The sequence below is a fragment of the Sander vitreus genome, chromosome 7, assembly GCF_031162955.1.
Source record: "Sander vitreus isolate 19-12246 chromosome 7, sanVit1, whole genome shotgun sequence".
Taxonomy (NCBI): Eukaryota; Metazoa; Chordata; class Actinopteri; order Perciformes; family Percidae; genus Sander; species Sander vitreus.
Window position 1 is genome coordinate 15,553,900 of NC_135861.1, and position 14,007 is coordinate 15,567,906.

General features: G+C 39.1%; 1 protein-coding gene across 1 annotated transcript in view; it reads right to left on the bottom strand.

Moving 5' to 3' along the window:
- The window catches only part of cpne5a (copine Va), a 73,075-nt gene that overhangs the window by 35,831 nt on the left and 23,237 nt on the right, over positions 1-14,007 (bottom strand). The window contains exon 6 of the mRNA XM_078253951.1: positions 13,034-13,110. Coding sequence (XP_078110077.1) covers positions 13,034-13,110 — 77 coding nt within the window. The remainder of the gene's footprint in view (positions 1-13,033; positions 13,111-14,007) is intronic.

Below are 14,007 nucleotides of genomic sequence, written 5' to 3' on the forward strand. Positions count from 1 at the left end.
GTTCACGATTAGACCAATACTCCTTTCAAACTGGGAAATGAGACCAAGTGGTTGGTAAAATATCAGCTCCAGACACGTTTAGATGTACCACCCTGCTCTAATCTCTGCTGCTGAGACGAGAGCAGGTACCAAAAGGGCAATGGTCTTTTAAATTAGGCATGCATTATTAAGTGCTGCATTTTCTCTGACAATGACTAGTTAACTTGAAGAGCAAACAAGCACAGAGTGGATAAATACAGTTCCTGTCATTTATCTGTGGCACAAGAGTTCCTTTTTATTGCCCAGACTTGCAATTTTCTGCTAGTTCTAAGAGCTTCTGCACTGAAATGTGACTGCTGGTGATATGGAATGTCCTGCATTAAGATGCCTCTTTTACTCAGCACTCATTCAATGAAGGATCCTCAGTGGGAAAAGGCTTTGATGATGAAATTATGTGAAATGCATTGCTGTGGCCCTCCTTGCTGTACTATCTGCATGTGAACAATGCCTACAGTCTGACTGCTGTCAGGAACTGCTTTAATCAGTTGGTCATGTAAATGTATGTCGTATTTTTCTTCACTGATTCTGCTGCTGCTCAAACATTTGAATATTCAAATTACAACAACCAAACACCATTAGGGTTTTGTGATGTTTAACATCCGGGCAATCCCCAGCTAACCAACTCATGTCAACAAAGTGATGTGACAGCATCAGTGTTTTAGGTTGCATTATTAAGTATATATCTACATACAGTACTACAGCTTCAAAACAAATTGATGGTTGGTTGATTGATTGATTGATTGATTGATATTTTTATTTACGTTTCATGCCACTAAGTGGTCCATCCCACATGGAATTACATGACACCAATACAACAGTAATTAATTCCACAGCTTCCAGTCCAATGTCCACACACAACATTCTCCACTTTGCACAAAACAAAGAACAAATAAAACATACCACAGCAGCCACAACACAACAGTGCAACCCATAAATTGTCCAACTAGAGCCAAACACCTCATACACAAAACAAAACCACAGACAACAAAAAATAAAAAATAACAGGGAATGTCACGTCCAGACAGAGAATCATCGATACAAAGCAGTCTTCCTTTTAGCCCATGCTTGTTCTAAAAAGTCTGCAAATAAAAACGTTTTATGTTCGGACAACCAAACTACCAGATCTATATCTATATCCTGCCTCATCACTTTTACTTCCACTTTGTTAAATAATTGCAATCTTAAAAAATGATAATATGGACTATCTACGATTATTTGTTTTTTATTTCATTGAGATCACACTTTGATTGATAATCAAGGGCATTATTAATTTTAAGTTGGTCAAGTTTGTTAGTAATTAGTTAATAATCGTTTGCCATGCTCTCCTTCATTTCCCTCTGCACTTGATATTATGTAGCACCACTTAAAGCAACACTATGTAACTTTTCCAGCTTTGGTCCCCCTACAGGTTGGAAGCGGAATTGTCCATTACATTACATTGTCCAGTTCATTCGAACTACAGATCCAAGGCAACCCGATCTGGCAAACTTGCACAATGTAATATAATGGACAATTCCAACCTGTAGGCGGACCGAAGCGGGAAAAGTTACATAGTGTTGCTTTAACAAGCGAGGGGGCAGGTCACAGGGGAGATTTAAAAGGGGCGCTTTTCCCCTTATCTGCAGAAAAACTCCCCAAATACTATTAACTATACTATTACAAAATTATAGTTTGTTTATATCAACCAAGATTGGTTTCTTGACACCGCGCAATGCATGCTGGGTAGTAAGCACGACTCGAGTATACATCATTGTTTGCTCGTTCCCTCAGCCCACAGAGAATCACTCTCACAGTAGTCCACTTGAGTGTCACAGTATTGGAAGTTAATGACAGCTTGTTAAACCATTATTGAAATACATTGTTTGATCCTCTGAGCTTTCTTCTATTACCACTAACAGGCAAGAAGTTCCACTTGAACACAAAAATATCAAAATCTAATGGGCATACTGCATGAAATTTACTAATCAAATGAATGCCCCCCAAAGCAGGATCCATTTCCATGTTGGCATACACCTTAAACTTTCTTCAATTGCCACCTTTAACAATGAATGCTCCAAATGTTTAGCCACACTACTGGGCAGGCTGTAAGAATAGCATAATCATCACACTTTCATATTGTGCCAGTGATACAGGGTCTCTATTTGATTATGTCAAACAACAGAGAACAGAAATATGTTTTGTTTGTTTTCTTATATCAAACATAGTTTAGCTTCCTCTGCATGATGTACATTCATAAGTGAAATAACTGCCCAACAACTTGTAGTGCATTCGAGCATCATGGTGCCCATCCACAATGTAAAATAGAAGAACATTTTAACATTAAACATTACCTATATGATTGGTTAGAATTCCATATTGTATATCTTTATTTTAAAGCTGCAGGACCCTCCCATCTCCTCACATGCCTGAGTGAGATTGTACAGGCTGAATGACTGGGTGCATTAAAAGTTTATTTGAAAAATAGCAATTTAAGCACTTATGCTATTATATGGTTTAATGTTTACAGTAAAGAGGAACAACAGTAAAGAACATTGTGCAGAAGCAATAACGACATCTATATTCAGAGAGTGAGGTGCAGTCAGGTAAACAGAATTTTGATAAGGTGGTCTTGTTCAGAGAAGACTGATGACGGACTTTTATCGTCCATGGCTTCTGTGCTTCCAGTGAATGAATAATGTGATATAATAAAGGCTTTAAGGCTTCCAGCATCTGAGCAATGCAGGTGAGTAGTGCCTGCACCAACCCAATGCTAAGTAGCTATGATACTTAACACCATTCACAATTCTGCATAATTAATACAGTCACTTACAGGCTTCTCTTGGTACTGAACAAACAGCATGCCATATGGTCCTGACCAATCCAATGCCAGTCCATGATGTGTATTGGTGTTGCCTGAAAATCTCAGTGGACCTAATATTTACAGTCAGATTAGCATAATGTCAGTGAGGCTACCTCCCATTCAACAGCAACCCAGAGGATCAAACAAAACGTAATGAAGAAAACAAACAAGTAGAGACAGAAATGAAACCGGGCATTGAAACAGAGTGGCTTTCATTGCAAAGAAATAAATGAAAGGAAGAAGTGCTGTCATGCTCTTAGCTCACACTGAAACAGAGTTAGCCACATCTGTCTTGACAGATGCCCTGCTTGATCAACTGAATGGAAAGAGATCAAGCAGCATATTTCAGCATCACTACAATCACTTGGCCAAAGTTTCTGATACTGCTGTTCTGCAGAATACCAATGAGAATATCTCTTTTCCATGGGAAAACATATTGGAGTCATGTATTCCTCTAAAAAACAAAGATCATTGCGCACGACAAATTATATTATGGATGTTCAGTCTCAATGTATGGCCTCTATAATTTTCCATCTAGAGGCAGTTGCTGTCGTAAAAAATGGTGATTCACAATGCCTGTATTCTCCATTACCTATCAGTGCGGAGGTGGGGTGGATGGAGGTTGGTGAGATTAAAGTCCAAAGAGGGAGACGGAAGCAATTGTTGATGCTGTTCACATTAGGTCATTAGGATGAGGAATGGTCTTGATATTTAACAACGCTGCAACGTGTCATGCATATGAGAGTGGGGGAGGGTTATCTACCCAACAATATGAACCCAAAAATGTGTTTTTTTCACACTGCAGCTGTTGCAGGGTGGGTCCACATCTTTTTCTACCAAAATAATGACTGCAGTGTTATCAAGCTAAGAAGATTGTTACTTTGCAATTTGTAACAAGAATCATTTTAACTGCACGAAACAATGGCTTCAGTGAGATTGAAATGGTTAGTGAATCCAATGAATATCTCTGGTTCACAAGGGGATGAGAGTAAATGAACAAACTGATTTGAGTCAAAGACCAAAGGAGATAAAGGAGAAACAGATAATCTGGCTTTGTGCCACTGTAAACATTTGTGGCAGTGGCCAGATCATAGTTGAACAGAATTAGACAAGGTTGCCAAAACTCTGTGTGGGTTCAAATGGGATTATACCCCTAATGCGCTTGATCTTTATACACCGATAAGCATCCATAATCCCTCACCTCACCAGGATTAAAAAAGAGGATGAAAAGTGCACTGGCTAATTCAAAAGGACACCACAATACCTAATTGCAGTTCTTAGATAGGAAAAAGAGAGCTGCGACCTGCTGGTGCTGCAAGAGAAGCTGGTGTTTGTGTTAGCAGGTAGCTTTAGGCAACCTGTGCTAAACTCTTTGAAGCTTTGTTAGTATGAGCACAAAGCAAGTAAATAGGGCAGAAAAATGTGGTACAGAAAATGTCAAATGGATATACAAAACAACCAAGAATGTGTTTGCGAGGCGTAAAGAATGAAACCACATTTTCACCAACAAGCCATCCTTTTTCTTCTTTTGGCTGCTTTTCACTGGATACCTCTGGTCTCCCACTGATGCATAATGAGTATTATCACAACCTCAATGAATGAAAATAATCCTGTTATTTATGGGAATTCTATTTGCTCTTATGTAGTTATGAACACTAAATATGATTACATTTCGATTGCACTCCATTGTAGTATTGATGTAATGAGACCGTTGACATTTTGATTATGTAATTTTGATTTATTGTGATTCTAAACAAATAAACCACCTGCAAGCTAACAACTGCTTGTTTTGTCAGAGAAAGAGAGGATTAGGAGTAGTTGTCAATCAGAAAGTATCTCTCTCTCTCTCTCAACAAAAACTACTCAAAGGCATGACAGCGAGTTCACTTCCTCCTTTGTGCTCTCTTCTGCCAACAAGAAAAACCTTCTCTAGAGGACATAACAAGGCCATTTCAATTTCCACTGGCAAGAACAGAACATCCCTCTCTATCAGAGGCCAAAAGAGATGCCCAATTCTCTTTGTTAATGTGGTATTACACATTTGATGTAAGTCACACTTTATCCTACTCCCCCCTCTGGCTGCTTGACATTAAAGCACAGCTGATTCTCGTCTCCCATATGCCTGCTGTGTCGCAAGGCCACGCTACCTTTGGCCCCCTCACCTGGTGCTGGGCGGCAAGTAATGGAATTCATACCATGTTACACCGGGTCGCCCTGACCTCCATTGCAATCTGCTTGCCGACAGATCGTTTTCGGCTGCTGAATAGATTAACAACATGGGAGTGTTAAACTGGGGCAGCAGAGCCCTCGTTTAGAGGCTCTCGAGGTGCTTTCTCACCTTTACATCAGATGGCTGCCTGTAGACATGAGAGAAATTAACACTGTCTGCTCTAAGTACAAAACAAATCAGCTAAGTTTATCCGAAGAGTAACAACCTCTGCTGCCCTTGCACTTGAGGCCTCCATTATTAGTGAGGGCAAAAATCTAGGTATAACCTTATTATCCACAGAGCTTTAAAAACAAAGACCTTTAACAACATTAAATGAACTGTTTCTTTTTTATGACGGAAAAGATGTGGGAATTTTTAGATTTGTGTGATGCCAAAGTCCTTGAAGAGTCATAAACATAAACACAGCAATTCACCTTAATGTCAGAGTGAGAAGGCCAGGTGAATTAACTTAAAATGAGCTGTGCTGCTGAGGGAGGAGGCTTTTTGCCTCTTATGGAAACAGAATGGTACCTAACAAATCCCTGTTTCACCGGACAAAAAAGGTTCTTGTAGAATCAGCACGGTTGGGGTTTTCTTCACCCAAGCAGAAATAGACACATTGTTAGAGAGGGACCCTTGTTAGTGTTCAGCCTTGAAGCTAAAATTGGCATTTAGCAAGGCAGCAGAATGTTCTAATTGTTTGTGATGTCCTGAGGCAGAGAATGCTCTGTGTGAAGAAAAAAGTTCTCTCAGGTCCAATTCAGTGGCTTGTTCAGATGAGTTTTATTTACTGCGCAGCGGAGACAGAAGCTCACAAGAAGCTGTAGGATTCTCTTTGACCAGAATTTTCTGGTCAAGGTTTTATACAAGGTTACAGGAAGTAACAGAATAACAAAAGCTGAGAAGACATTCACTCACAAGACTATCTGAGTAGAACTGCATAGACCTATATCGTCTGCTCAAACTATTGAAAAACGGTCCTTTGTTAAATGAGGTGTGAACACTGCTGGAGCCAGCTTGGGCTGGCACTAAACTTAAGGTCTCACTCACAGTGACCAAAGTAAATTGCTTTGTTTTAACACTAAGCTAGACAATAGGCAGACAGACTTAATAAAAAACAAGAAACACTAAAAGTATGTTGATCAGAGAAAATAATAGGAACTGGAAAAAAGGAACAGGAAAGAAGATATCAGGATAAAATGAGACTAAAACTGTTAGGTAAATAATTTTGTTCTACCTCAGTAGGCAGTAAAACACTTCACCTCCCAGGTAAGTAATACAGGAAAACACAGGGCTAAACAGGCGTTTCAAGAGTACTTAGATTAAGGATTTTTAGTTTCACCAAAACATGAACTTCTCTCAGTCATTATTTAAACCTGCAGCATTATTTTTCCATCTCAGAGGAACTGCCGCTGCATAGCCTCGAGTCAGTCAGCCAGTCTAAAAAGATGTATCTTAGAAACTTTATTTTATCTCAGTACTATAAGGTCCTATGTGATCGCTTGCTAAACCCCTCCCCCAAGCAGAGACTGTACAATCATAGCTTAGCAATAGTAACTAGGCATGGCAGGCTGGTCAAGCTTTGGATTTCTGTTCTGATGATGGAGCGATGTGCATTGGGCTGTAGTAAGACTGATACTGGATGGTGGTGTCTTTTTGTTAGTGTGTCTGCTCTACCATTTCTGCATTTATTAGAATGTCGGTCTTACTAACTGATAGTATTAACCGAGCATTATATAAGACAGAGAGTTAGCATATGATTAACTCGCAATATTAGTTTGTGGGGTTACACGTTATGTTAAAAAAAATGCCTCAATCACAACCAGCAGAGGTTTGGTGCTGGATGCCTTTTGAGTTTAGGGGGACATTACTAGGGGGACTAATGACTGTTCTGCTCTTTATTGGATTTGGGGACATTTACGCTCCAGCAACTCCAGCCACTGCTAGCTGAGACAGCGTTGCATTTGTCAAACACCAGATAGTCCTCACCCTAAAGCCCTTCGCAAAAAAATATCGTTTGAAAATAAAAAAAATAAAAAGTATCTTAACTAAGCAGCCAAACACGCTACAGCTGATAAGATTTGTAAGTTGTTATTTTAGCCGGCAGTCGTCGGCTAAAAATTAGATGCTGCTTTTGGCTACCTCTGATTGAGATCAAGGTCCATTGTTTAAGAAATTACAATGACTTTAAATTGTAAATCTGCCACCATTATTAATTGAACTGTATATGTGCCATGCGCCAATGGAAAGGCGCAAGTTACTGTTGCATAGTAACAGTAACTAAGAGAGGCAGGGCTCAGCGAACGGAGCAAACTTCATAGTTTCAGTGAAATGTTTCTCTGACATCCTGTAAGAAGAATCTTTCAGTGATAATATTGTTCCACTTTTTCATCACAGTACTGATGACAAAGTGAGGATTTTTAGCACAATTAACTACAATTAAAATCATTTTTTTGAGTGCGACAACTACAAATGAGAACAGCACAGTGCAACTTACTACAGTATGAAATATAATGCACTTGTAAAACACAATCTGACAAAACAGCAGAAACCACTGCTCATAGAATAACCACAGAGTTGAATCAACACCTCTGACTCAGTGTCAACAAATAAGAAACACTGTAGGTTTCATAGACGTAGTATTTATTGCATTGTTGTTGTTAGATTGCATTACATTATACTGCTGTTGCTGTATTCAATACCTAGTCTTAAACTCAAATATAGGGAGCAAAAAGAATAGTTAGAGATATATGAGCACAGATTCACTGTTGAAATTATGTCTAGTCCTCAGTGGGAACACAAAGATGAGAGCTTGAGGGAGTATAATAGAATAATTCAAGTCTGTACTAAAATAACAACAATGATTTAATTATATGCAATATTGTGTTTCAGAGCTGACAACAGTTTTTTAGATGTCTCATATTCTGACTTGTTTTGGTAGGAAGAGAAATCAGTCAATAAAAACATGGGTGATATGATTAAAGCACAACCAAGCTTCATTATAAAAACATTATCATTCATCACTTCGTTCACTGTTTATCATTCATCATCTGCACTGATGTGAGCAGTTATCATTTAACATGTGCACCGGGCAATGTGTCAATCAAAAATTAATCTTGAAAAGTCACAGAGTTGATTGACTTTACATATATATATATATATATATATATATATTTAATATAAGAGGCCTCTTCACACAGCTGAATGTGACAGACCTTGGAGCCATTTGGGGCTCCGTTCTGCACCAACAGTGTGAGATGACTTTTGTTTTACTTTTCTCTCAAGATTTTCTGTTGCTGTTTTAATGTTGGTGGTTTGGTGGCAGAACGAATAGATTTCTTGATAGTGATTATTTAAAATAGATATAATTATTATCATCAAAAGCAGGTTGGACACACAGCCTGTGACACATTGGCCACTGCACATATTAAGCCGTAAATTCCTAAACCAGAGAAAACTGTGATTTAAAAAGAAAAACAGAAAGATGTTTATCAAATCAAGCTTCTTGTGATTTTGATCAAATATTGGCTCTGCTTTAATAAAAAAAAAATCAAATCAAAACTAGTAAAAATCCAAGAGAAAATGTATCAGTTTAACTGCACTTTCATCCTGTCTGTTTTTATCATTTCATTTTTGAATTCCACCCCTGAGCTTATTTAAATCTAATTTCTGCTTGGCCTTTGACTTTGAAGTTTTGCATTCAGTGTGCCACTGTAGTGCAGGCTCTGTGGAGCTATAAAGACACAGTTTAACAGTTTATGGTGAAGGCATATAGAAAACACAGTAACGTACTGTCACACTGATAACAGAACACATGGCATAAAATCCAAATTACATCAAACTTCCACTGGTGTTCCACATCCAGGGTACATTCTAGCAGAGCATGCCTTTTATTTCAAAACATCTTCTTACAAATAGAGTCATTTGTAGTTAATATAGTTTTTGTAGACTTATTGTATCAGACTACAGAAAATACCTTTTAGTTTATTGTATGGATGGAGCTTTTATATCTTTCCTCGTAACTGCAACTAGAGACAGCAGCTGACCTCTTACATGAGCTAAAAGTCACATGAAGTGCACTAGAAGGTGCTTACTGTATCTTGCATGTGTGTACATTTTGCTGAACTCCCTGCTCAGTTGCCACTATGGAGTGTTGTAGAGACAACTGAAAGACAAGATTATTCCTTTTAAAGATGGTTTGCTTCCCACAGGTGGAATATGTTCAGATCAATTTATTCAATTGATTCAATCTATTTAATTCAGCATGACATGTTTTATGTTATTTTCTATATATCTACGAATCCCTTTCCTCCATGGGCTCCCATGGGTGCAGCCAGCACACCTACGACAGTCATTGTAGATTTGCATACGGTTCATTTCCTGCTTCAAGCATACAGCAGGAGGTCACAGTTACAGTAGGCTAATGGGTTGAACATGTTAATGTTGTGCTGCATTCATATGCTCTAGTGTGGTATAATTTACCAGACCAACAGAAAAGGTTACTGCCATTTGTACAATGAACTCTATTATCACGTTACCTATACAACCATAGTATGATTCCCTCCCACATGCTATACACATAATAACAGCCATGAGAGCAGCTAACACGCTTTTCTGTAAAAGATGACATTCGCCTGTATCAGTCAATCATGAAGCTTTGCATTTCCTCAGCTACAAAAAAAAATTAAACATGCTCCTCATTAAAACCAGATCATAAGCAGAAAGGATCTGTACCACTGCATCAGTTCAGTGCTTCATTTCTGTCTAAATAAAGGCATGTGGGGAAAGCCATATATCTGATCTGACCAGTTATTTTCCCCAAGACAAATACTATTAATAATCTGAGGAAATTTGTTCTAAAGCAAAAGGCAGAACGCTACGTTTGTCCCCATGTGTACATACATATTCAGGAATGATTGAAGTAAATTATTGAGCCAAGCGTGAGTAGCAGGTTATGTTTCTGCTTACGTGAAAGAGAAAGAGTATGAGTATATAGGAAGTGGTTATGGTTCATTTCAAGGTAAGACTACACAGATTAAAAGGAAGTCAATATGATATTCAATCTAGTTTTCTCAAACTTACATTCATATCCAACTAATTTGCATTGGCATATGTGATGAGCCCTCCCACTCTGTGGGTGGCTCTTGGGTATTTTTTTACTGCAGGTGTTTAGGAGGCAGTCCGAGTGGCAAGGTGTGGCAGGCCACACCTGAATCCACTCTGTTTGATTGCCTTCTGTTTCCAATTTAAGATGGCTGAAGCTCAACAGCTCTCTCAGTCCTCACAGCCAGCAGGGTTTGTTTTTGGTTTGTCTTTTGGGTTCTGTTTTGTTTTCTGCACACTCACCTTCACGCATGCACTCACTACACTACTGAAATACATTTTTATGTTACGTTTTATCCTGTTTGATAGTAATATTTAATATGGGTTAAATAAATTGGTTTTAATTTGATCCGTAACTATGTGTTGTCTCCCTTCTTTTGTCGTGGACTTGTAATGTGTGTCATCCCTCTCTCTCTCTCTCTCTCTCTCTCTCTCTCTCTCTGTCACTCTCTCTTGCCGTACTTTCATGACTGTATCTGCAATCTGTCAATAAAGGCCTTAACGGAAAGAGAGATGAAGCAGGGACCCCCTACTACATATATTGTATAAAATGAAGTTGCATATTGAACTGGGCCTACAATAACGTGTAGGGCAGCCTAAAGCCTTTATACATACCTTTTGTTGCATAGAATACTAAGCTATTCAAATAGCCTAATAATTGTTGCCATGATTTTATAAATCATGTTTTAATGTTAAACATACATGTGGCACAGTGAACCCTAGGATTAACTGTATCTGTGGATGGCCTTAGTGACTACTTTACCTATTGGCCAGTAAGCAGTGGGGATTTATATTTGCTAATAATATGTTGGATTCATGTTAAGACTTTTTCATTTTTGAAAATAAACTCAAAAAATAAACAATAGTTTGCATTGCCTCTGAGGACCCCTATTGAAGATCCCTGGGCTAAAATATCCCTAAACACTCCAGGTGTTTAAGAAAAACACCTACAAACATGCACAATAGTAATTCCATTTTTTTCTAAATGTACTTGTAAATTTGGAGCATACTCTATAACTGCATTTTGTAGGAAACAGGGTTTAAGCTAACTATTTGTCACATTGTGGGTACACACTCTGATGTGTGTGGACCACCCATCTGGGCACAAAAGTTTGGTCAAGGTAAAAATAAAAAACAGACAGAAAGGCTAAGACTTTACTTTGAGGTCAAAGTTAGAATTATGACTGGGTTCATTTTTGGGTTTGGGAGGTATGTAGCAGTTATTGTTAACATTACCGTAAGACTAGGATAAGTCAGTAATATGTAAAAAGTAGAGTACACATTACATTAGTACACATTTTTGTGAGTGTGCTGAGGAGGGAGCAACATTAAGGCAGATTGAGAGAGAGGGAGAGGTTTGGAGGAAGAAAAATAAATAGAAAAAACAATGAGGCGAAAGGGGGTCAGCCTTGAAAAAAAAATCTGGTAGATGGAAGGAGTGAGAATAAATAAGAGATAAAGTGTGGAAAATAGGGAAAGGGCTGCTGATGTGCTTCTTAAGCAGGTCATTGGATGCAGTGTGCCTTGGGAGAGCTTGTTTAAGCATGGCTAACAGATTTTCTCAGTCCCTGCTGGAGCCGTTCCCTTAAAGCTCCGGTCCAGAAAGGCACTGTCACATCAGGACACATGACAAGGAAATGGAGCACACAGCCATTAAACAACTTTCTGAGCTATCGTCTATCACAGGAGGCAAGGAAAACTCCATTACCTATGGATGCCGTTTAGCTATTCAAACAGGACAGGGCTAAATACAGCTATACCCTTAAAAAGAATGTCATCAGGTACATAAAATCAAAAGAAACCTATACTTTTCCTGTTTTTCTAAAGTGCTACTCCCTGACATAAAAGTTGTTAGGGCAGTTAATGAATGTTTTCAAAAGGGATAATTTCTTCAGTTTGTAAACTGCCGTCTGTAACCACAACCATATCATCATCATCACCCTCTGCTGCAGCAAAATTGGATGTTGCATCAGTGCAGAGTCTCAGCGATTATCAAGGAGCCCCGCTGAAGCTGCAAAATCAATACTTTTGTCCATCATGTCTGCCTGGGGCTCCTGTCTCTCATGTGGGGTGTAAAGCCTAGTTTATAGCATACTAGCAAACACTGTCTCTTGATCCTGCTCATCCTCTTATTCAGCACTGAAGGGCACAGAGCGCTGTAATCCACCGCCACCACTCCCTGGCAGAGTTCATGGTCGACACCAAAGCCCTGTTATTCAGACAAACCCCCCACTGCAAGGGCTAGCACCGCCTCATACTTCACATAGAGGCATACAGGCTGCATTTCACAGTCTCACACACAAACACAAGCTTTGTAGTTTTTCAAACTATTCTTCTCACTTGCAAAAAGACACACATAACTCAAAGAGCTACGCATAGGTGTGTGGGTGCTAATGGCTTTAGGGCTTCATATTTCCCAATTCACATTGAAGCGAAGTTGATAGTGCCATGTGTCACACGCTGACTTCAATCCGCTCTCCGTGCTATATCGCCTCCCTAATGACAGTAATTGCATTGAGGAAGCCCCCGGTCATGTTCAATTACCCATTCCCATCCAAGCACATGGGTCTAATCTTGCAGTGTAATGTATGATACAGATGGCTCTTGAAGGCAGACATATTCATCACCGCCTCATCTTTGCTGCAACGTCTGAAATCCAGCATGAGAAGCATGTCACATTTGAATGGGCTGAGAATTGGCACTGAGTTTATATTATCTGATAATATCTGAAAACTCATGTTTGCAAATGTAAAATGGATAAGTAAAGCAAAAACCTCTTCCTGTCTCTGAGTGGCTCTTATTCTTGCCACACGATACAGACACACAGTAAATTAAACACTCACCCGAGAGGTTTCTCCAGGCGACTGGCAGGTGAGCCCACAATCTCTCCCAGTGTACAGTAGATCTGTCCCAGGAAGTCCTGCCATGTGGGGGGGGGGGAGCATAAAGTGGGATGGAGAGAGACGGATGGGGGCATTCAGGTGGATCACGGGGGGTAACAAGGAGAGTCAGTGAGGGGTTAAGCATCGTTATAAGCATTGTACGGTTATGAATTAGGACATCTGAGGCAGACACGTACGTTTAAGTCGGTAGGCTTCCAGGGTGGAGAAGGAGGAAAGGTAGAGAGAAAGAGAGAGAGACCAGGCAGCAGCAGTGACACAACAGAGCATATCATGGAACAGAAGGCACACGACTCAAATACCAGACTGTCATCAACCAAGTGCAAGAAAGAAGAGCAAAAGTGGATATGTGAAAGAGCAGATAGGCAGAGTGGGAACAGCAGAGGATAAAGAGTCACACAGGAAGAGAAAAGGAAAGTGAAAGAGCACAAGACATGGAAAGCAACAAAGGCAGAGAGAGTTTCATACAAACAACAGGTTGTTTCCAGACCATGCAGCACAAAAACACAACAATAAAAGCATCAGTGACAGAAGCATAATTAATGATGAACAATGTTGGTAGTATGCAAACCAAGTGCTGCAAATATATTCTTTATGTGTCTGTATAGAATGAGTAGTTTATTTATCAAAGCTTTCATCATAAATGATGACACCAACATAAATTCACCTCACTGAGTTGTTGAATGCATGTTCTAGAATAAAGTGCTGTCCTTTTTAGACACTATGTATAAATGTATATTGTTTTGAAAAACTGTGTGCTATCTTGGAATTGAAAATATAAATTGCAAACAACATTACAGATCACACAGGGAAATGTGTTGAAAAGCTTTGATAATGATCTGCAATGCTTCATATCTCATTTTATGAAGTAATGAGTATACCAGATGTATGTGAAAATTATCTTAGCTCTTGAGGAA